This window comes from Sciurus carolinensis, chromosome 2, assembly GCF_902686445.1.
Source record: "Sciurus carolinensis chromosome 2, mSciCar1.2, whole genome shotgun sequence".
Taxonomy (NCBI): Eukaryota; Metazoa; Chordata; class Mammalia; order Rodentia; family Sciuridae; genus Sciurus; species Sciurus carolinensis.
In genome coordinates, this window is record NC_062214.1 from 31,258,445 (window position 1) to 31,281,039 (window position 22,595).

Genomic DNA, 22,595 nt, shown 5'->3' on the forward strand with positions numbered 1-22,595 from the left:
TAAACCATCCACATCATAACCGTTTTGAATTTATATGAAACTACACATTTGTAAGCACCAGGAGAATCTCAAAGTACACAGTGTAGTTAAATAGAACGCTGCAAATCCGAACAGGCTTAGGGCAGATTTAGTATGTCTGAATCAATCAAGAGTTCAGAGGTATTTCCTAATGTTTTATAACCACAGGATTCTTCCAAGGCTGCGATGCATAGAACTCTCAATGCAGAGGCACACAGGCAACCTCTTGCACAAGCAATTCCCTGCAGAGATTATAGTAGGCCTCACTGTTGACTTCTGTCATCATTAGCTTGCAGCGTCATTTTCTGGGTGATGTATTCTGCATTAACTACTGTCCTTGAGTTACCTCCTTCATCCTCTCAGCAATTCCCATTTAGAAATGAGGAAACTCAGGCTCAGAGAGGTTAGGCTACTTGTCTGAAGTCACAAGGGTTAGATAGTGGAGCCCAGACATTAATTAATCCACATCTGTCTTACTCTTACTTGCCTACCACACTGGGAAATCTCCTGGGTAGTTAACATGAAAGACAACGTTTAAAACCTCAGAGGGAAACTGTAGCCTTTACCAAGTACTTCTATCAACACAAATCTTTACCAGTGAAGAGACAACAAAGAGAGCTCCTTCACAGTCAATTCACTACTTGATATTGAACTGCTTGATTTTGAGAGCCTTATGATTTCTAAATTGCTATGATCTGAGCTTTTGTTTTAAAGATGTTTTGTACATAAATAAAATCACCTTTCTTTGAAGATGACTCCTTGCTGCTGTTCCACAGGCAATCAAGACACCATGTCTTTTCCTAACCCTTGTTGATGAAAACACTCCTTGTATAGGCAATAGATGGCGATTCCCTTACAACGAAGTTCCACCTATTTCAGACAATCTGGTTTCCCCACATTCCTTTCCTACCTTTCTGAGCCTTCATTTTTGAATGAACTTCTCATCTGCAGCAAGTTGTTACTTGTTGAGAACAGCAAACTTTAACTGAGGAAAACGCATCCAAGGAGGTCCAAGCAAGAAACAAAACGCGATGGTAGACATGCCTTTCCTGGTGAAATTCACCGGCACTTCACAGAAAATGCCAGAGAGAAATTGAGGGAAAAAATGTGGATGGTGGGGAAATAAACCTGACGCTTCCTTCCTCTGGAGGATCAGAGGGTGCACGGTGTCTGAAGGTCATTCGCCCTGTTTATTGCTAGCACTGCGGGGTCCTGGGGCTGGTGCTGGGTGGGCAGAAATCTGCCCCTTACCCATTAACGCTGCAGCATCCGGGACAGGACATAAAGTTTATTTTGCGCAGCCGGATGCACAGGGCCAAAGAAAATGGTCACACACAGACGACATTATTTTCAATCCAACAGCCATTTAAATATGCAGAGGGCTGCAGCAATGAAGGGGTCGGCGGTCTCAAGACTCAGCAGTGCACATCAAAGCCTCCAGACCCCCGGCGCCCAGACCTAATTCCTGAGCACCCACCTCCTTTCCCGGAGCCTGTTGCGTCCAGCCTTGCAGATCGGCACGTGAAAAGGTGCTCCCCTAGAGACCAGGGCGGAGACCACCCCAGGCGGGACCGCGGGCGGCGCTGGAGAAGTGGAACCGGCGGGGGCACGCAGTCGCGGCGGCAGCTCGGCGGGGCTGTGGAAACGCTGGTGCAGGTGGCTTGGGTGCACTGGCTTGACCGCTCGCTCCCGGACCTCCCGCAGAAGCTCGGCGTCAACCCGCAGCCCCGTATCACGCACCAGGTGCAGGGTCTTCGCTCTACTCGGCCCCCAGCTTCATCTCCAAGGCCAGCGCGGCAGGGCAGGCGAGAGCACGCCCAGCCCCGGGCTTGCTGGGTCTTGCTGTCTAGAAGAGGAGGCACGATCTGCAGATTTGTAAAGGGCAAAAGGTGTTAAAAGGGTTGTTTGGGGGCAGGAGGGCGGAAAGGCCTGGAACACCCTGTGCCCTCTCCTGCAACCTCTTATCCCTCTTCTCTTAGACCGCCTCCTATTTTCCCGGTTTTCCCAGGCCCGCCCGGGATTGGCCCATGCGCTGGAAACTTTGCACTTTTCCCTGCGCTCTAGGTACACTATACCGCGCGGTGCGCCCAGCACTGGAAACTCCCGCTTCCTGATCAGAACAGCTGTCTCGCTTTATAAAGAGCCCTGCAGTGCCTGTGATCAACGAGGTGGGAAAAACAAAAGCGATTCATCTCTGAGTAAGGCGGTGATGTAAATCCTCAGGAAGAGTGAGGTACCTAAGGATGGAAGACCCCAGGTGACCCGAGGCCAGGTCTGATACGGAAGTCTGGCTGGGCCGCACCTGGATGGCTCACCTCAGGATCACCATCCAGTCCAGACTGCCACCTTCCTGCCGGATTTCATTGATTTCATTCCCTACAAGATGGTCTGTGTAGTATAATATTCCCTTTGCTATTCGGATCATTGAGAATATAAAGTCTAATTGGTTTAAAATATTTTTTTCAAAGTCTTTTGTTTTGAGATGACCATTTTATATGACTTCATTTTTCTTAGTGTTAAAGTGTCTCTATTTCTTTATTCAATTCTCTCTATCTTACCTTTTTATATTTTGGAAGTATCCACACTTGTTGCGGTATCCTAGGGAAAGGTTCCTTTTATCTTTGTGTAATATTCTACTCTTCCTTTTTTTCAAAAAAAATTTTAAATGTAAGATATTTTATCTCATATAACTTTTTGTTTTAAAATGTGTTGCATACCATAATTTTGCCACCCCAGCTTTCTTTTGCTGACTTTTGTATGTAACATTCTTATATCTTTTTGCTTTCAAAAGAGCAAAAGCTCCTGAGGTTAGCTTTTGTGTCCTTAGATGTAGTCACCTGTAGATTACATACAGTTGTATTTTTTTAGATTTAATTCTGTTACTCAAGCTTTTTGTTTTGATTGATGTTATGTAATAATGTATTTATAATCAAATAAATTTCTAAAAGTGAAAAAATCTTCCATGTTCATGGTGCAAATAATGAAATAGTATCTATCATTAGTTACCCATACACTGATAAACTGACTTGGCAATTAATACCATCAAAAAGGAAAGTCATGTCCTACTTGGGAGGCAGAGGTAGATGGATCAGAAATTCAAGGCCAGCCTCAGCAACTTAAGAGACCCATGTCACAAAATAAAAGAGATAAAAAATAAATAAAAAGGACTGGGAATGTAGCTTAAGGGTGGAGCAACCCTGAGTTCAATCCCTAGTTCTGCCAAAAAGAAAAAAGGAAAAGGAAATCATGTCTACATTATCATGCCAGACATGAGTAGATTTGCCTGCATGAGAAATTTGGTCATAGTTCATATTCATTGAACACAAAAGGGATATAAACAAGTAGAGGTCCTTTGAAAGTCCCAGCTGCTTAAAACTTGTTAAACCTGAGCAGCTTTCTTCCACTAGCACCTTCCCACTTTCTTAGATGAACCTTCAAATAAAAAAAAAAAAATTCTATGTTTTCTACAATTTAATTAGACTGAGAAAGCTGCTTGAAAGAGAAAGGAGGTGGAGTTTGTTTTTTTTTTTTCTGATTGATGGTTTCCTTTGACAAATCTAATGGGGTACTACCTAATATAAACTTCTCCATTAAGTCTTCAGCTTATAAACAGGCTAAACATCTGCCAACTAAGGTAAGAATGCAACAGACACCTAAAAAGTATTTTTATTTTCATCAAGACTTTGGGATGCACACAATAGGACCGGCTGTGTTCATGTGTGGGGAGAACGTGTTTTTTTCCTACTGGAAGTGGAATGTACTTATAATAGCTATGTTCTCTTTTCCAGCTGGATGGATAACCAGCACTTTCAATGCCCAGGCAAGTTCTAAAATGTTCTCCTTGCCATGGTGTAAAGGGTGTGTCCTGATGTATCTACAGCCTCTGGATGAAGAAGGGTGAGCAAGAACACGAAGAATAAAAAGAACTTCACCGGAGGCCATAATGTCCACAATGGAGAGGCAAGAAACACATGATGACTCTCCTTCTCTCTCTCTCGCTCTCTCTCCTGCAGAGCTCCTTCCCTTTTCTCTTCCTTTGCCCTTTCTCTTTTGTTACACTGCATCCATCTCAGGCAAAAGACACAAAGGAGATAGAGGGGTAATTAGGTCTTCCTCCCCGCTAATTATAAAGTTCCTTTCCATAGAGATAATAGTTACCTGTTTCTCTGGAACCTTCCAGAAACAGTCTATACATGTAGATTCTTTTTGCTTCTTAAGCAAGTAATAGGATTTCCAGCATATTGTTCTGCGTTTTGCTTTTCTCACTTTAACATATTTGGGTGATTGTAGTAGACATCAGTCATATTCATGACTGCCCACCATTCTTGGAAAGTCCTCTTTAATATGCATGGAAATACCTATGTTTTTATCCCAGTCAAGAAGTCGGAACTCAAATCCCCAGCTTCCCTTGCAGCTGGGACACAGGTCTATGACCTCAGCTATTTTATTCAGATACACGAAGGCATGACTTTAATTTGGAAGTGAGTGAGGTGTGGAGAAAGGGTAAACATGGAGCTTCCATCCTTCTGACATGAGTGTTGACATGGGTGAGTGACTGTGATGATGGTAGTGCAGTGTTGGCGGATTCCTGGAGGTTGCAAGGTTGACCTCCTGATGTAGAAGGGATGTGACAGCACTGGCTGGGAGCAGTAGCAAGAGTAGTGAAGTCAAGGTCACATGTTGCAATGGTGATTCCTCCCTCATGTCAGATCTGAATATTGTTATAGGTATTGCTTTTTAATTTTTTTCCCCCTTACAGTGCTGGAAATCAAACTCATGGCCCCAGGCTTGCTAGGCAAACACATAATCAACTGAGCTACCTCCTCAGCCCCAGTCACTGTGACACTGTTTTTGGTGCTTAGTTCCAAGTGTCTTTCTTTTGCTGTCCTCAAAGATACTGTGAGTATTGTTATTATTTTTCACTCAATTATGTTTCTACTTAACGTTGCCATAATGTCTGTAGTGAGTTATGTTATATATACCTGACATATAATTTCATATCCAGAAGTGAGGTGTAGGAGCAGGTGGGTCTTTGGGCAAGGAGGGGCAAACATTGCAGGCAGGAAAGCTGGTGGATTCTTGTTACACAGAGGCAAATGTTTGCTCAAACTTCCATATATAATACTTTAAGGTGCAGATAGTGAGCTGGCAGAGGCTGGAACAGAATGTTGATTTGAATGGATGACTTTTTGCCTTTTTCAACAGATTATTAATAGAGAGGATATGCCCAGACCAGAAGCAAACTGCTGACAGGAGAGATTGAGACATTTTCCTTTGCCAGGGCAGGCTCTCTCTGCTGTGGGTGCAGGTCCAACTTGAATGAGAGTCCCATAATTTGAGCTGAAAGAATAAAGTACCACTTTCTTCAAACCAAAGCAGGTATAGGCAGCTGTGTAAGGTAAATGAATAGCAGACCCTTGTAATACCATGATTATAAGGGTAATTGAAAGAGCCCATGTACCACTGGATGCGGGGGTAGTATGTGTTGTTCAAGACAGCCACAAGATCTCCAAGGGAAACTTCTAGTATTCTCCAGTGTCCTGTGTTTAATTCTCATTATTCATGGTAGTTCTGTTTTATAAAGCTACTGCGAACATGGAATTAGCCAACACTGACCATTGCTCTGTGTGAACACACACACATTTCACATAGATTACAACCCTTGATCCTATACACAACCTATCCTGGTAGATCTCCCCTGGCCTGTGGTCCTGGAGATTGAATCCAGGGCCTCATGCATGCCAGGCAAGTGCTGTACCAGTGATCTATATCCCCAGCCTGATCCTATTTTTAAAAAAAGTCCAAGGGTTAGAAGTGTTAAGCAGCTGGCCTGAGACCACCTCACTAATAGGGGCCAGAGTTTGGATTTGAATTCCATCCAAGTGGCCCCAGAACCAGAGCTTCTTACCGTACACTGCCGTGTGGTCTCCAACCTCTGGTCATCTCTGCATGAAAGCAGAAAGCAGAGTGTTTCTTCAGCACATTAGGGGCAAATTAAAGTGTTTCTTTAATTTCTACTAAGAGCAAAAGCACCATGAAGATTGATTTTGGAATTACAAATAAAATCTAGCTAGCAGACAAATTCACAAATATGGAATTTTCTAGTAATGAGGAAGGACTATATAAAAAAGTCAAAAGTACTGAAAATGGTTGCCCTTGGGAAGTAGGCTGTGGAATGGGAGGACACTGAGGATGGAGTTGTTACTTTTAATCAAACACAAGTTTTAATTTACTAAAACATTTAAAGTAAGTAATTTTTCAAAAATATCTCACATCATTCCCTCTCCCCTGCCTTTCTTCCTCCTCTCAGAGAAATGGTAAGAAATGTGATCTGTTGTTGTTGGATGTCCCTTCCCCGACCAACTCACAAAGATCCCAAGATTATTCTAGGGAAGTTATAGCATTCTGGAAGGGGTCTGTGGTCTCCACTTCCCATTGGTCTCTGCAAGTCTGTCTTCTTTAAACACTTAATTAAAAGAAGTGTCTTTCTTCTTCTAAGTTCAGTTCTGGATTGATGCTAGCCCCTGGCTCCCAAGGCACGTGATGAGCACCTCTTTGGCATCTTTGTTCTAGGAAGAGTATAGCTCTTGAGGTGGGAATGGAGGCAGATGGCCCCAACTGCTTAGTTGGAATTACATATGGCCATGGCCTGGTTGCTTCCAAATCTTGATGGCTGGGGACAGGTGCAGGTGTGTGTGTGTGTGTGTGTGTGTGTGTGTGTGTGTGTGTGTTTGTGTTTTTTTTTTTTTTTTTTTTTTTGTGTGTGTGTGTGTGTGAGGTCTGCAGTGTCCTGGGTCACCCAAGCAGCCATTTATATAGTAAGCATTTGGTGAGCTCTTTCTATGTTCCAGGCACAGTGACTCTTTCTTTGCATGCATTATCTCATAACTTCAGGTAACATCTTACAGATGAGAAAATGGAAGTTTCAACAATTTGCTTGGGATCACCAGGCTACTGCCTGGCAAATTAGGGATTTGAATTCACCCATTTAACTTCTAAAGCAATGTTCTCAAGAGCTCACAAGACTGTCTGCACACACATGCAATGCTTCTTTTGCAAATTTCCAATTGTATCTAGTTGTGAAAGAGGTTGAGTTTATGGCAGAGTCTGAAACTTTATTGCCACAATGAGGGCTGTGCCTCCCAGGATGGTTTGCTCAGTGCTTCCCACCTTTGTTTAGACTGTTCTTGCATCTGGACTGCTCTCCCCATTCGTTCTTCATGTGCAATTCCTGTGCTTCCTTTAAGACCTAGCTCTGCAGGTGGCCAGGCTATGACAACAACAGTTGGAGGAAGGAGAAATTTTAACTTTGAAGGAAGATTGACCTTTTAATTATTACATGGAACTGGACAACCTGTTACTAAACAGATTTCCCCCAAAGGCCAGCAGTGTTTGGAGCACTTTTCATGATACTAGAGGCCTAGTTGTCCCATGAAAACTGTTCTGATTTTCTTCTGTGGGACTGAAAACCAATGTCCTTTTTCTCAAAAGGCAGAAGGGGAAACAAAACAAAGCTGTTTTGTTTTGTTTTTTGTTTTTTTAAATTGCACTACATGATCTTGCTCAACTGACTACTTGTGATAGAAATATATTTTCATAATTCCTAATGTAATTTCAAAGCTTTGTATTATTCATATGTACCCAATTTATTTTAATCCATTGAATCTACTGTTTTGAATTATCTCCATTTTTCCCCAACCTAAAACCAAGCTAAATCTTTGTCAAGCTTAATTGCTTCCTTATGACATTTTTTATTTTTATATATAGGATTACTTGGTCAAAGATTATGTGTATTTAAAAGGTTTTGGTATGATTATCAGTTTTGGGTTCTTTTTTTTTGCCAAAAAGATTGTACTCAGTAATATTACCTTTAACAATATGTCAGAGGTCCTCTGAGATCATTGTTGTTGTTATCATGAATTGTATTTTATCAAAATTTGTTCTGGCAGGCCCTTGGGATAGACAGTTTTGAACAGGTAAGTGAAATTTCTTGGGAATGTATGGCACACAATTGAAAATATAATAAGGGTCCTGCATGTGTTTATTGCTTTACAGTTTATAAAATATTTTCACATACCTTAGTTCAAGACTTTTCAAACTGTAATGGGCATATGAAGCTCCTGGGGATCTTATTAAAACGCAGCTTCTGACTCTAGGTTTGGGATGGGACCTGAGAATCTGCATTCTAGCTCCCAGGAGGTCCCAATGCTGCTGTTCTGCAGACTACATTTTGAAAAACTAGTCTTCCTTCATTGGAGTTCCTATAATAATTACCCAGGTAGATCTTATTATCCTTATTTTAATGAGGAGGAAATTAAGACTCAGGTTAAGTAACCTGTCTGCAATGCTAACCATGCAGCCAATTTGGAACTTGTTTTCCTATTCATTTTATTTGTTCATTCACTTGTTTTTTTTTTCCCGGACACTGTGGATACATCAGTGAGTGAAATCAAGTGCTTGCTTTGTGAAACTTGTCTTCTGGCAAAGAAGACCAAAAGTTGGGTAGGTTAATACAAATACAACCTAATTTCAGGTAATAAAAAATGTTTTAAAAGGGAAATAAACCCCAGGGTAAGGGGTTGATTATAAACCAAAGGGGTGTTCTGAAGCTAAAGTTTACTGCTTGATTCTCCTCAGTTACAGATTGGGACTTCGCTATTGCACAACACTTGGTGGTTCATGTTTGGTGGTTCACATGTTCATTTACCTACTTAATTCTCACAATAACCCTGTGAGAAATGCAGGGAAAAGATCCAACACTGTCTAACAAGTGAACTAGCAAAGCTTCACCTAAAATACAGAGGGAGAGAGGCACTTCATTAGAGAATGGAGACTGGAAAAGACCTTTGGTTTTTACCAAGTCCACAAAGGAGCCACTTGGCCTCTTGCCAAACTCATCCTTCAAGGCTGATGGAAAAGGGGATATGGGAGAGCTTGCGGGGTGGTGGGGTGTTTGCAACACATTAAGCCCCTTTGTCTTGGAGGATTGGGTCTAACTATTTAGGATAGTCTGTTGTAGGCAACATAAACCAACTTGGTATCAGAAAGGGGAGAAACACAAAATTAAAAAGAGCTTATGGTAAGGATATTGGGATATGATCCACAGAATCAAAGAAAATCTCCCAGGTAGACTTTGGAAAGCACAAGTCAAGGTCAATCAGTGGTCTAGAGTGTTCCTCCAGCCTCCTTTCTTGCAATGCATGGGCTTGCCGTGTCTTCAGCTTCCTGTGTTATGAGTTGACTTGTGTCCCCCCAATGATAGACTGAAGTCCTCATCCCTAGTACTTCTGAATGTGACCTTATTTGGAAATAGGGTCTTTGCAAATGTAATCAAGCAAAAACGAAGTCATACTGGCTTGGACCCCAAGCTATATGACTGGTATTCTCATAAGAGGAGAGACAGAGACAAAGGAAGAAGGTGGCTGAGGAAGATGATGGATGCATAGATTAGGGTAATACATTTATAACACAAAGAATGTCATGGATCATCAGCAAGCCCCAGAAAAGCAAAGAAGGTGTCTCAGGCAGCTTGAGTTGCTATGAAAAACAACAACAACAGCAAAATAACCCACAAATGGGATGGTTTAAAACAACAGGAATTTCTCATAGTTATAGAGCCTGGAAAGTACATGATCAGGGTGCCAGGGTGGTTGAGTTCTGGTGAGGGTCCTCTATGCTGCTGATGGTGACATTTGTCCTCATATGGTAGGAATAGGACAAGGTGGACTTCTGGTTTCTCCTGTAAGGCACCCATTCATAAGAACTCAGTTTCATGAGCTAAGTATCTCCCAAAGACCCCACTTCCAAATTCCATCATATTAGGACTTCAGTTTTTTTTTTTTTTAAACTGGGGATTGAAACCCGGGGCATTTAGTCACTGAACCACATCCCCAGCCCTATTTTGTATTTTATTTAGAGACAGGATCTCACTGAGTTGCTTAGCACCTCTCTATTGCTGAGGCTGGCTTTGAACTCTCAATCCTCCTGCCTCAGCCTCCCGAGCTGCTGGGATTACAGGTGTGTGCCACCGTTCCCAGCTCCAGCCCTTTTTATATTTTGTTTTGAGACAGGACTGCATCAAGTTGCTTAGGGTTTCGCTTAGTTGCTGAGGTTGGCCTTGAACTTGCGATCCTCCTACCTCAGCCTCCCAAATCACTAGGATTACAGGCATGCACCCCCGTGCCTGGCAAGGAATTAAATTTTAACATGAATTTTGGAAAGGGGGATAACAAACATTCTGTCCAAAACAGAAGGTGCTTACCCAGTAGGATTCAGAGGGATCATGGCTCTGCTGACACCTTAATATTTCTCCACACTTATCTATTGGAGAATTATTGTTGTACAGAATGACGGGATTGGTTGTTACATATTCATACATGCACACAACATAACAATATGATTTGGCAAACATCACTCCCCGGAACTTCTCCCCTCCTTCCCAATCACCCACCTCTCAGTTCCTTTCCTCTACTGATGTCCTTTTGATTTTCATGAGTTCTCTCCCTCAACTTTCTTTTCCTTTTTCCTCTCTAGCGTCCCATATGAGAGAAAACATATGATCCTTGACTTTCTGAGTTTGACTTATTTTGATCTCTAGTTCCATCCATTTTCCTGCAAATGGCATAATTTCATTTTTCTTTATGGCTGAATAAAACTCCTATACCACCTTCATACACCTAGATACACCTAGTGTATCATTTTAAGCTGCTGTGACACCTTCATTTTAAGAGTTCTGGCCTCTAGGATTACAACATAGTAAGTTTCTTTTGTTTTAAGCCACCCAGTTTGAGATACTTGGTTATATCATCTCTAAGAATCAAATACAATGTCCCTCTGCTCCCGGTTCAAGTTTCTAGGTGCCAACATGTGAATCGTCCAACTTAGGTTATGCACCTGCCCATAAGGATGGATTTGAAAGAGTTGGTGGTCCTCCAAATGGCCCAGAGATGTTGTCACCAGATGTAAGGAGAGTGGTTGAAGGCAGCAGAATCAGGTGATGCCCCTGGCACCACCCCACAAGCTGCAGAAACCCCATGACCTGGGGCAATGGTTTAGGGCCACTTCCTGCTCCATGAGCTGCTCTTTTACCCAAGCTGACCAGAAGTGCTAATGGATGAGGTGGGTGCTCTGTGTCTTGGAAGAATTTTCTGGCTCTTTCTTAACTACCCTAACTCTTGCCCATTTTACAATGCAATGCCTTTCCTACCCCTTCCCCAACAACCTACCCATGCACACATTACTGGCTTCTCCCTTTATGATCTCATTTCCCCATCCTCCTGGGGTGCTCCCAAGGATCTCCATCCAAACATGCCACTTACACTTAAGCTCTTATCTTAGGGTCTGCTTATGGGTGGCAATGCCTACCTGTATGCTTTGCCACAATGACTGAAAAGCCATAGAGAAAGCACTTGTCTATGGATGCACCCAGTGAGTAAGGAGCATTAGTTTCAGGCAATCGTGCGATCCTGTCTCCTCTTCCTCACCCTGAACGCTGACTTTCCTCCTAGACAGGGTTAATGTAACAAAGGTCCTAGGTATGGACAAGTGTCATAAACCTTTCCTGAAAGTACTCTCTTGCTGTCCCAGGAGAGAGAAAGGGGACCCCTGGTTAGAGCACACAATTGAACTGTCAAGACCTGGATGCTAGAACATAGAAGCCTCTTCCCTAGAACTCCCTCATCATTAAGATGGTAACCAAGTCCCCAGACTTACTTTACGATTGGAAAATGTTATGCAGGTAAGGGTTAAGTCATCACAGACTGTTCTGGTTGTCATCCCCAGAGCCAGAGACTGAGACAAGGATTCAGGGTCACACAGTTCATTGATGGGGAGAAGAGAGTGAGGGTAGGTGGGGGAAGGAACTAAGCAAGGGTGTAACTGTGTTAAGTCCAGCATTGGCCTGTAGTTGTCCCCACCTGAGATAAATGGATGACCTTTTGTAGCCCTGCATTGGTAAGTCATAGGTTGGATGTCACTGCCAGGAGAGGGATGTTATAACCAGTTGGTGAAGGGGGTGCCATTGGTCAAGAGCTTTTCTTGGGGAATGGATGCAGCTATGAGTGTTTGCAACCAGCACACAAAGCTATTGCAGGATTGTGTGTCAGTCTGGTGTCTGATGGTGTGTGTGTGTGTGTGTGCATCTGCATGCGTGTGTGTGTGTGTATGTGTATTAGAGAGAGAGGGAGAGAAAGAGAGCGAGAGCGAGAGAGAGAATGCAATATCTGCATGCATGTGTGTGTGTGTGTGTTAGAGAGAGAGAGAGAGAGCAAGAGAGAGAATGCAATATCTGCATGCATGTGTGTGTGTGTGTGTGTTAGAGAGAGAGAGAGAGAGAGAGAGAGAGAGAGAGAGAGAGAGAGTGCAATATCTGCTGGTTGGTGGTTTCCATTGACTATGTGCTTTTGAAGTTATATCAACTGCCTCAATTATTCGCTTATCCCTTTCTTATCCTTGTTCATAGTCAAGAAAGTAGGTTTAAAAAAATAACACTAAGAAAGAGATCTGATAGTTCAGCTTTTTCCCTATTCATTTATTTTTTTAAATTTCATTCACTCAGAAGACATTTACTGAACCCCACCTATGTCTGTGCCATAAACACACCCAAATGCTGGTGATATTTTTGTGATTTCTTCCTGATTGGAGAAAATTCATGTTTATCTATAAGCTGAACACTATCATAAATATCTAGGTCCCTATACTGAGTCTTGCCATCTTTTAAATCATCTACTTATTCACCTGTCAATCCAGTCATCTAATCAGTCATCCACCTGTTCACTTGCTTGACTACTCATCCACCCACCACCCCATCCATCCACCCACCTGTCTACCCACCTGTTGGCTTACCCACCCTTCCACCCACCCATTCACTATTAACTCAACTCTATACTTGTTCACTCATCTGTGAAACCACCCATTCATTAAACTTTCCACCAGTGAGCACCTACCACCTGCCAGGTAATATTCCTAGATTCAATCAATTAATCAATATGTTTTGAGTACCTTCTAGGTACCAGATACTGTTCTAGGTGCTGGAGATAAAGCTGTAAATAGGAAGATATGGTCCTTGCCCTCATGAACTTTGTGATTCATAAGTAAGACCAGACATTCAACCAATAGTTAGGAAGGTAAAATGTGAAGCTACTTCTCCCCCATCTAACACCTTTCCCTATGAGTCTCCGCTCCCTTTGATATGCTTGAAAAATTTTGATTTTGAAAAAATTATAGAGAATTTAGCCTAGAGGGATGACTATACTGAGGAAAGAAACATCTTCCAGAATTGAGTGGGATTTATGTCCACTAGATTCTAAGATCCTGGAGGGCTGTAAGTGTGTGCTTTATCTTCAGGGCCTATCCCCTAGTAGGCACCAAACAAATATTTGCTAAATGATAAAGAGGATTCAGACTTACTCTAAGTTTCTGGAATTTTAGCTCACTGAAATCTTTAAAGAAAAAAATTTAAAAAGAAATTAGGACTTTTAGTAATATATTCTTATAAATTCTTATGGCTGTTCCATGTTAGCCATAGTAGTAGAAAATCAGCCCAGAAAATGAAGTTGTATAGATCAAAGAGTCCCTATGGACAATCCAAAGTTGATTAATCTTTAAAGATTCTCAAGGAAATACTAAACTAGGAAAGCATATAGAAAGCATATAGAAAATCTAGTAAACATTCACTAGGAAAATAATATTCTCAACACCAGCAAACTCGGCAGAATTGAGATAAATGACACGTAGCAGGATATTTCCCACACATGTGTTAATGCTTTTATTGAACAAATATTTGTTTTTTAAAAAAAATCATTTTGAATTTTAATCATAGCAAATGTGTATGAATATTTGTTTTAAAATGTATTTTACAGTAAGATGCATGTTGGTGGTAGCAGAGGTGGAATGTTCATCTGAAGAACTCCTGCAGAAAATTCCTCCCTCAGAAGAACACCTGAATTCATCTATCTCTTTTTTTGGGGGAAGCTCCAAAATAAAGTCCAAGTTGTTTCTATGTCCTCTGACAGTCCTTTAATGAGAAGATATAAAAGGGTAACACAAAGGAGATTTGCGACCGTCTTGGAAGTGGTGCCTTCCTTCCAGCATCTTGGGGTCCAACCAAGAGACAGTGGAGTAGGTGCCCATGCAAGATGGTTACTGTGGTTTGAGTGTGTTGCCCCAAAGTTCATGTGTTGGAACCTTAATTTCTCCATGCAGCAGTGTTGGGAGATGAGGCCTTCTGGGACATGTGTGGGTCCTGGGAACAGGTCATGTGGAGGTCATGAATAGATTTATGCCTTTCTCACAAGAATGGGTTAGCGATCAAGAGAAGTTTAGTCTCCTTTTCTGTCATGGCTGAGTCTCATCTCCCCTTCCAACTTCTGCCATATTATGAGGCAGCACAGGGCTCTCACTCGATGCAGCCATCTTTTTTTTTATTTTTATTTTTATTTATTTATTTATTTTTATTGTAAACAAATGGGATACATGTTGTTTCTCTGTTTGTACATGGAGTCAAGGCATACCATTTGTGTAATCATAAATTTACATAGGGCAATGTTGCTTCATTCATTCTGTTATTTTTTCCCTTCCCCCGCACTCCTCCCACCCCTCTTTTCCCTCTATACAGTCCTTCCTTCCTCCATTCTTGCCCCCCTCCCTAACCCTAACTCTAACCCTAACACTAACCCCTCCCACCTCCCATTATGTGTCATCATCCACTTATTAGCGAGATCATTCGTCCTTTGGTTTTTTGAGATTGGCTTATCTCACTTAGCATGATATTCTCCAATTTCATCCATTTGCCTGCAAATACCATAATTTTATTATTCTTTATGGCTGAGTAATATTCCACAATATATATCACAGTTTCTTTATCCATTCATCAATTGAAGGACATCTAGGTTGGTTCCACAATCTGGCTATTGTGAACTGAGCAGCTATGAACATTGATGTGGCTGTATCTCTGTAATATGCTGATTTTAAGTCCTTTGGGTATAGACCAAGGAGTGGGACAGCTGGGTTAAATGGTGGTTCCATTCCAAGTTTTCTAAGGAGTCTCCACACTGCTTTCCAAAGTGGCTGCACTAATTTGCAGCCCCACCAGCAATGTATGAGTGTACCTTTCTCCCCACATCCTTGCCAACACCTGTTGTTGCTTGTATTCTTGATAATCGCCATTCTAATTGGGGTGAGATGGAATCTTAGGGTGGTTTTGATTTGCATTTCTCTTTTTACTAGAGATGTTGAACATTTTTCCATATGTTTGTTGATTGCTTGTAGATCTTCTTCTGTGAAGTGTCTATTCATTTTCTTAGCCCATTTGTCGACTGGATTATTTGCATTCTTGGTGTAGAGTTTTTTGAGTTCTTTATAGATTCTAGAGATTAGTGCTCTATCTGAAGTATGATTGGCAAAGATTTTCTCCCACTCTGTAGGCTCTTTCTTTGCATTGCTGATAGTTTCCTTTGCTGAGAGAAAGCTTTTTAGTTTGAATCTATCCCAGTTATTGATTCTTGCTTTTATTTCTTGTGCTATGGGAGTCCTGTTGAGGAAGTCTGGTCCTAAGGCGACATGTTGAAGCTCTGGACCTACTTTTTCTTCCATAAGATGCAAGGTCTCTGGTCTGATTCCGAGGTCCTTAATCCATTTTGAGTTGAGTTTCGTGCGTGGTGAGAGATATGGGTTTAGTTTCATTCTGTTGCATATGGATTTCCAATTCTCCCAGCGCCATTTGTTGAAGAGGCTATCTTTTCTCCATTGAATATTCTTGGCCCCTTTGTCTAGTATGAGAAAATTGTATTTATTTGGGTTTGTGTCTGTGTCCTCTATTCTGTACCATTGATCCACCTTTCTATTTTGGTACCAATACCATGCCGTTTTTGTTACTATTGCTTTGTAGTAGAGTTGAAGATCTGGTATTGCGATACCCACTGCTTCACTCTTTCTGCCAAGGATTGCTTTAGCTATTCTGGGTTTTTTATTCTTCCAGATGAATTTCATAATTGCTTGCTCTATTTCTGTAAGATACATCATTGGAATTTTAATTGGAATTGCATTGAATCTGTATAGCACTTTTGGTAGTATGGCCATTTTGACAATATTAATTCTGCCTATCCAAGAACATGGGAGATCTTTCCATCTTCTAAGGTTTTCTTTAATTTCTTTCTTTAGTGTTCTGTAGTTCTCATTGTAGAGGTCTTTCACCTCTTTTGTGAAATTGATTCCCAAGTATTTTATTTTTTTCGAGGCTATTGTGAATGGGGTAGTTTTCCTAATTTCTCTTTCTGAAGATTCATCACTTATGTATAAAAATGCCTTAGATTTATGTGCATTGATCTTATATCCTGCTACTTTACTGAATTCACTTATGAGATCTAAAAGTTTTCTGGTGGAATTTCCTGGTTCCTCTAAGTATATAATCATATCATCAGCAAATAGGGATAGTTTGAGTTCTTCTTTTCCTATTTGTATCCCTTTAATTTCTTTGGTCTGTCTTATTGCTCTGGCTAGAGTTTCAAGGATGATATTGAAAAGAAGTGGTGAAAGAGGGCATCCCTGCCTTGTTCCAGTTTTTAGGGGGAATGTTTTCAGTTTTTCACCATTTAGAATGATATTAGCCATGGGCTTAGCATAGATGGCCTTTACAATGTTAAGGAATGTTCCCACTATCCCTACTTAGACATTTATTTGGCTCATGGTTCTAAGACTGGGAAGCCCAAAATCATTGACTGGCATTTGGTAAGGGCCTTCTTGTGGCAGAGGATATCACATAGCAAGATAGGGCAGGCATGCTAGATCAGGTCTCTCTTCTTATAAAGCCACTAGTGCCACCATGGAGTCCCCACTTTGATGACTTTAATTCTAATTACCTTCAAAGGATTCACATCTAGGTACCATAAGAATTTGGGGTTTAAGTTTCCAACACATGAACTTTTGGGAAACATATTCAAACCAAGAAAGAGGACATACACATTAAAATTGGTATAGCAGAAGGAAATGAGGGGGTGGCTATGAAAGATGGTGGAATGAGACAGACATCATTACCCTGTGTACATGTACAATTACATGAATGGTATGAATCTGCATCGTGCACAACCATTGAAATGGAAAGATGTACCCCATGTGTGTACAATGAATCAAAATGCAGTCTGTAAAAAAAAAAAAAAAAAGAACCACATGGAAAAAAATTCGGTATAGCAAAAGAAGAGCTAAATAATAAAAGACAGAATTGTAAGAGTCCACACATTATGGTTTGAGGAAGATAGTTGATAGATCCTTATCAATAGAAGTCTTGAAATTATCTCGGCGATATCATTTACTCAATGGGCTTGTCAGACCATCCTTTTCAGTCTTCTTGTCTACAAAGTGGGAATGAGGATAAAAATAATACCTACTTCGAAGGGTTTTTTCGGGAGCTAAAATAATAAAATAATGATAAGTAATAGGAATAGCAGGCACTGAGGCAGATCTCACCCCACGCTGGGTAGTATTCTAAGACTGTAACATGTGCACTAACATCATGCCCGCCCCTTGAGTATGGAACTGTATAATTAGCTCATTTTACAGATGAGACAATGGGAAGCCCAGAGAAGCTGAGTAAGTGGCCCAACATCAGACAGCTGAGAAATGGCAGTGGTGAGACTGAAGTCAGGCAGTTTAGCTCTATGTATCTGAAGGCGGCTTTGCAACCACTGGAATGGGGACAATAAACTCCATCGGCTACTGGTCCCATCTGTCACTAACATCAAGAGGGAAATCAGGAAGAATTCCTGCTGCAAGTGATTAGACCATTTCAAACTAGCCAGGAGGAAAAGAGGTTTATTGGTCGTAACTGAGAGGTCTGAGGCTGGATCCAGGGGTTCACCCAAGCCTTACCTCTTTTTTTTTTTTTTTCATCTTTGGCTCTGTTTTCCTCCACAATGGCATCATTCTCAGACTCATCCAACCTGGTGGAAAAGATGACCTTAAGTAGCTCCAGCCCAGTACGACTGGAAAGTGAATGGTTCTGACAGTTTCTTGGAAAGGCTTTTCACCAGTTGGCCGGGGGGCACATACCTACCCTTGGGAAGGTGGGACCAGCCTTGGGTGAAACACATCCACTGAGGATTCCTGCAGAGTGAGAGTGGGATGGGTTCTTAAAAAAAAAAAAAAAAAAAAGAATGCTTGGCAGACAAAAATCATGTATTATGCAGCCTTGCTACTGAAAGTGAGGTTGGTGGACCAGTGGCAGTAGCAGTAGCAGCTGGGAACTCTTAGAAATGCTAAGAGTTTAGCATTAAACTCTTAGTTTTTTTTTTTTTTTTTTTGCACCAGGGATTGAACCCAGGGGTGCTTAACCACTGAGCCACATCCCCAGCTGTTTCTTTCTTTCTTTCTTTCTTTTTTTTTCTTTCTTTCTTTCTTTCTTTCATTCTTTCTTTCTTTTTTTTTTTGAGACAGGATCTCACTGAATTGCTTGGGGCTTTGCTAAGTTGCTGAGTCTGGCTTGGAACTTGCAATCCTCCTACCTTGGCCTCCTGAGCTGCTGGGATTACAACCAAAAAACAACCAACCAACCAAATAAACAAAAAAACCAAAAAAAGAATTCAGGATCTTAGACCTCACCCCAGACCCACAGAGCCTGAATCTGCATATCTGCATCCTAATAAGACCTTGGGAATCCTGGAGCCTAATGCAAAGCTGAAAGTGCTGGACCACAGAGGACCTTAGAACAATATGTAGTTTTTCTGTATTTCTCTCTGTCTCCTCCTCCTCTTCTTCTGCATAATTTGCTATTTATTTATTTATTTATCTCTTAAATATGTTTTCAAGTGTTAGTTTACCCATAATAATTGTACTTATTTGTGGGGTAGCGTGACATTGTGTATGCAATGTATACAATGTGTGAGGATTAGAGCAGTAATTGGCATATCTGCCACCATATATATTTCTTGTGTTGGGAACAGTTAAAATCCTATTAGCTATGTTGGAATAGATTTCTTTTTGTGGTCAGCCTCTCTTATTCCTCTTTGCATGAATGTTTCAGCCATTATCACCATCATGAAAATTATCTCCACTAGGAAACATATGGAAAAGAAGGACCGGGAGGAACAACACTACCATTAGATCCCAGCAAGAGCCTACCAAAGATGCAAGAAAGAAGGACACAGGACTTTCCTCTCCCCATATCTTGCTCTGGCCACGTGTGTCCCACTGACTGAGGAGTCGCGGGACCCAGGGGAGTGTCTGCCTGGTGTCTTCCTTTGCCCTTCTAGAACCTCACTTTGGGTACCTGGCCCTCAGGAATTTCCCATTCAGATGGCCACAGTGTGTTCGCAGGAACTGCAGGGGACCCGTCCTTGACCACTGGACTCTGACCACACAGGTTTAACCTGCTCTGAAGGGCACCACCTCAGGTGTAGACTACCACAAGTGTGTGCACCCTAGGGTCCAACAGGCGATGGCGGAATCCCCAGTTTACTCCAATCATTATCTCTATCCCCTCTTCGCCCTCCCTCTCTCTCACAACCCTCACATTACCTTTGGATTTGTTGAAGGAAAGAAAAAGAAAAGACCAAAGATAGAACATGGAAACAAATCGTGGAGAGACAAATGCCTTTCCTAGGTCTCTGGTATCATCACCTATTTTAGTACATATGCTTTTCTTTATGCCCACAGGCAACTATCTCTTACCTTGTTTATACCTTATACCTGCATGACTTACCTAGGCACTGACTCCACAATTGGTCTTAGAAAAGAAACCAGAATCATTTTCTTCTCCTACTTTGTGCCTGAGACTTGGCAGAGGTGCTTGTGATGAAGCCACTCTCTGTGTGGAATGGACCCAGAAGACAGAAGGACACTGCCTTCTGCTTTCTTCTTTCTGAAGTTTCCTGGTAGGCACTGGAGGTTTTCAAAGACTCCCACTAGATGTCACTGTTGTCACGTTTGCGAGTCCCTGTCCCCCTTATGAGCCAACCCTCCCCCACCTTGGTTTGATTTCGGTAGATCTAGCACACAAATATGTCCTTTTTAAAGTTAGAAGGCAGATTTTCCTCTATAAATTCTTGGAATCGTTGCCTTATTTCCATGTTGTTACTAACTTTCCATTATTTTTGTTGTTTTCCCATGCCTATATTGGGCAAGTGAAGCTCTCTGTACACAGTAGATGTTTAATACAATTTGAGTGGAATTAAAAAGGAGGAAGTTCTAGGGACTTGAGTTCTATTTTAATTTACTGTGGTGTTATTTATTTTTTTAAACATTAAATGTCTTGATTCCATGAGGGTTCTCAACCAGGTCTTAAGATAAGTTCAGTGTGAATTTGCATGGGAAAATCATTAATCTCCAACACAATTAGCATTTTGGTTGTAAATTAGGCAACAAGTCACAGAATAGTGGAACTTGGGACAATGGAATCTGAGAAGAGGTCCAGAGGTTTTGCCAGATCACCTGTGGCAGGCAGAATAATGGCTCCCCAAGATGTCCACATCTTGCTCCCCAAAACCTGTGATGTTAATGCTTCATTCAGTTTCTGTGCATCAGAAATTTGGGAACGCTTTGCTGGATGGTTCTGGCTCTGTGTCTTTCATGAGGTTGTGGTCAAGATGTCAGCTGTGGGGCTGCACTCATCTGAAGGCTCCAAAAGAACCCATTTACCTGCTTCCAAGATGGCGCCCTGCGTGACTGCAGGCCAGAGACCTCAGTTCCTCACCACGTTGACCTCTTCTTAGAGTGGTTGAGTGTCCTCACAACATGGTAACTGGTTTCCTTGAGAGTAGCTAATACAAGAGAGAGAGAGCGCAAAGCAGAAGCCACATACCTTGGACAATCTATTCCCAGAAGTCACACTGTCACACAGGTTATATTCCATTCATTAAGAGTGAGGACACAAGGGAAGGAAAATTAGGTTCTACCTCTTAGAGGGAAAAGTACAGAAGAATTTGTGAAGATATATTAAACTATCAAGCCATTTCTCTGTTTCTTTGCTCCTTAAAACAATTTCCATGAACAATTTCATACCAAGAGTTGAAGCTGAAAAAAATTTGGATAGTTTAAATGACCAACAAGACTATATATAGAATAAATGATTATGTCAAAATGAACCCCACTGTTATGTAGCGCTATAATGTACTAATAAAAACATTAAAAAAGAAAGGCAAAAAAAAAATTTCCCCAAAGGATTAAATATAGAAAAATTCATTCTAATTTAATTTACCCAACTCATTAAAGTCTTAATTTAATCAAATTAGTAGTTAGCATCTTAAGCCAAAGAAATGAAACCATCCTTTGTGGAAATGGTGTCATTACCTACTTGGCATGAAACAGTATGTTTTTTAAAAATAAACTTTTTATTTGAGAATAGTTTTAGAATTACAGAAAAGTTGCCAAGACAGTATTGAGAGATCTCATTTCCCTTCTTGTTAATGTCTTACATTACATCGGTACATTCATCACAACTAATGAATCAATGCTGATACACTACTATTAACTAAAGTCTAAGTTATTTGAATTTCTTTAATTTTTGACCTAATGTCTTTTTTCGGGAATGGTAACTTTGTGTGTGTATGTGTGTGTGATACTGGGGATTGAACACAGAGGTACTGTACCACTGTGCTACATCCCCAGCCCTTTTTACTTATTTATTTTTTATTTTGAGACAGGGTCTTACTAAATTGCCCAGGATGCCGTAGAACTTGCCATCTTTCTGCCTCAACCTCTGAATCACAGGGAGCCACTGAAGTGCTTTCAGCAAATGACTGGTCAGATCAGAGGTTTTTAGAAATGGATCAGACAGGGAAGCAAATCAGAGCTCGGCTATCAGGACTGGAGGCTTTTGCAATGTAATGGTGAGGGATGGAGTGTTGGTCACAAGAGGAGCCAGGGGAAAGACAGGTTTAGTAGGCAAATTTAGCCAGATCTGGCGAAATGCAGCAGGTAATGGAAAAGGAAGCTGTCTTTGTTTCTTGGGGGCAGTTATAACAAATTACGACCAACTTGGACTTGGTGACTTAAAAATAACAAAATTAGCCCCTTACAGTTCTGGGGTCCAGAGGTCTGAAATCAAGGTGCCTGTAGGACCGTGGTGACCTTGGAGGCTCTAGGAAAGAATTCTCTTTTACCTTTTCCATCTTCAGGTGACTTCTGGTGCACCTCGGCTGTGACAACCTGATTCCAATCTCTGCCTCTGTCTCCACATAGCATCTCCTCAGTGTCTCTATGTCCTTTCCTCTTATGAGGATACCAGTTGTTGGATTTAGGGCTCACCCTAAATCCAGGATGATTTCATCTCAAGATCCTTAATTAATTTTATCTGCCAAGACCCTATTTCCAAATAAGATTAATTGAGGTGTTGAGTGGACATGAATTTTGGTGGGGGTACTATTCAAGCTACTACAGAGACAAAAAAAAAAAAAAAAAAAAGATTGTAACAGAATCATTCATAAAGTTCAAATGAAGAGTTAATGGTGCAGAGACAGAGGCTGAGGTGGCAATGACTGTAGAGCTGTTTCTGAGTCTTTCCTCTTTTTTCCTGAGCACATGTCTACTCTACACTTTTCAGTCTCCCTTGTAGTTGGATGTGGCCCTATGACGGAGTTTTGTCCAATGGA

General features: G+C 41.4%; 2 protein-coding genes across 8 annotated transcripts in view; one reads left to right on the forward strand and one right to left on the reverse strand.

Moving 5' to 3' along the window:
• The window catches only part of Fermt1 (FERM domain containing kindlin 1), a 42,147-nt gene extending 40,058 nt beyond the window's left edge, over nt 1-2,089 (reverse strand). The window contains exon 1 of the mRNA XM_047541030.1: nt 1,496-2,089. The gene's annotated coding sequence lies outside the window, so the exon portion shown is untranslated. The remainder of the gene's footprint in view (nt 1-1,495) is intronic.
• On the forward strand, nt 1,047-13,938 carry LOC124977473 (uncharacterized). Of its 7 annotated transcripts, none has more exons than XM_047541033.1 (5): nt 1,047-1,907; nt 2,083-2,186; nt 3,807-3,978; nt 4,778-4,917; nt 13,878-13,938. In XM_047541033.1, exons 1-3 carry the CDS (start codon nt 1,324-1,326, stop codon nt 3,917-3,919), a joined length of 801 nt encoding a protein of 266 aa, XP_047396989.1. In that variant the 5' UTR covers nt 1,047-1,323; the 3' UTR covers nt 3,920-3,978; nt 4,778-4,917; nt 13,878-13,938. The 7 variants fall into 7 exon arrangements, with proteins under 7 accessions (XP_047396989.1, XP_047396990.1, XP_047396988.1 ...); XM_047541034.1 differs by lacking the exon at nt 13,878-13,938 and adding an exon at nt 8,459-8,479; XM_047541032.1 differs by lacking the exon at nt 13,878-13,938 and adding an exon at nt 5,224-5,978.
• Nucleotides 13,939-22,595: the final 8,657 nt, after the last annotated feature.

Excerpts from the sequence above, each read along its gene's own strand:
- LOC124977473 (XM_047541033.1), top strand. The coding sequence starts at position 1,324 with ATGCACAGGGCCAAAGAAAATGGTCACACACAGACGACATTATTTTCA. Across the intron at positions 1,908-2,082 it reads AGATTTGTAAAGGGCAAAAG|GTACACTATACCGCGCGGTG; the intron begins GTGTTAAAAGGG and ends CCTGCGCTCTAG. Across the intron at positions 2,187-3,806 it reads CAGTGCCTGTGATCAACGAG|CTGGATGGATAACCAGCACT; the intron begins GTGGGAAAAACA and ends TCTCTTTTCCAG.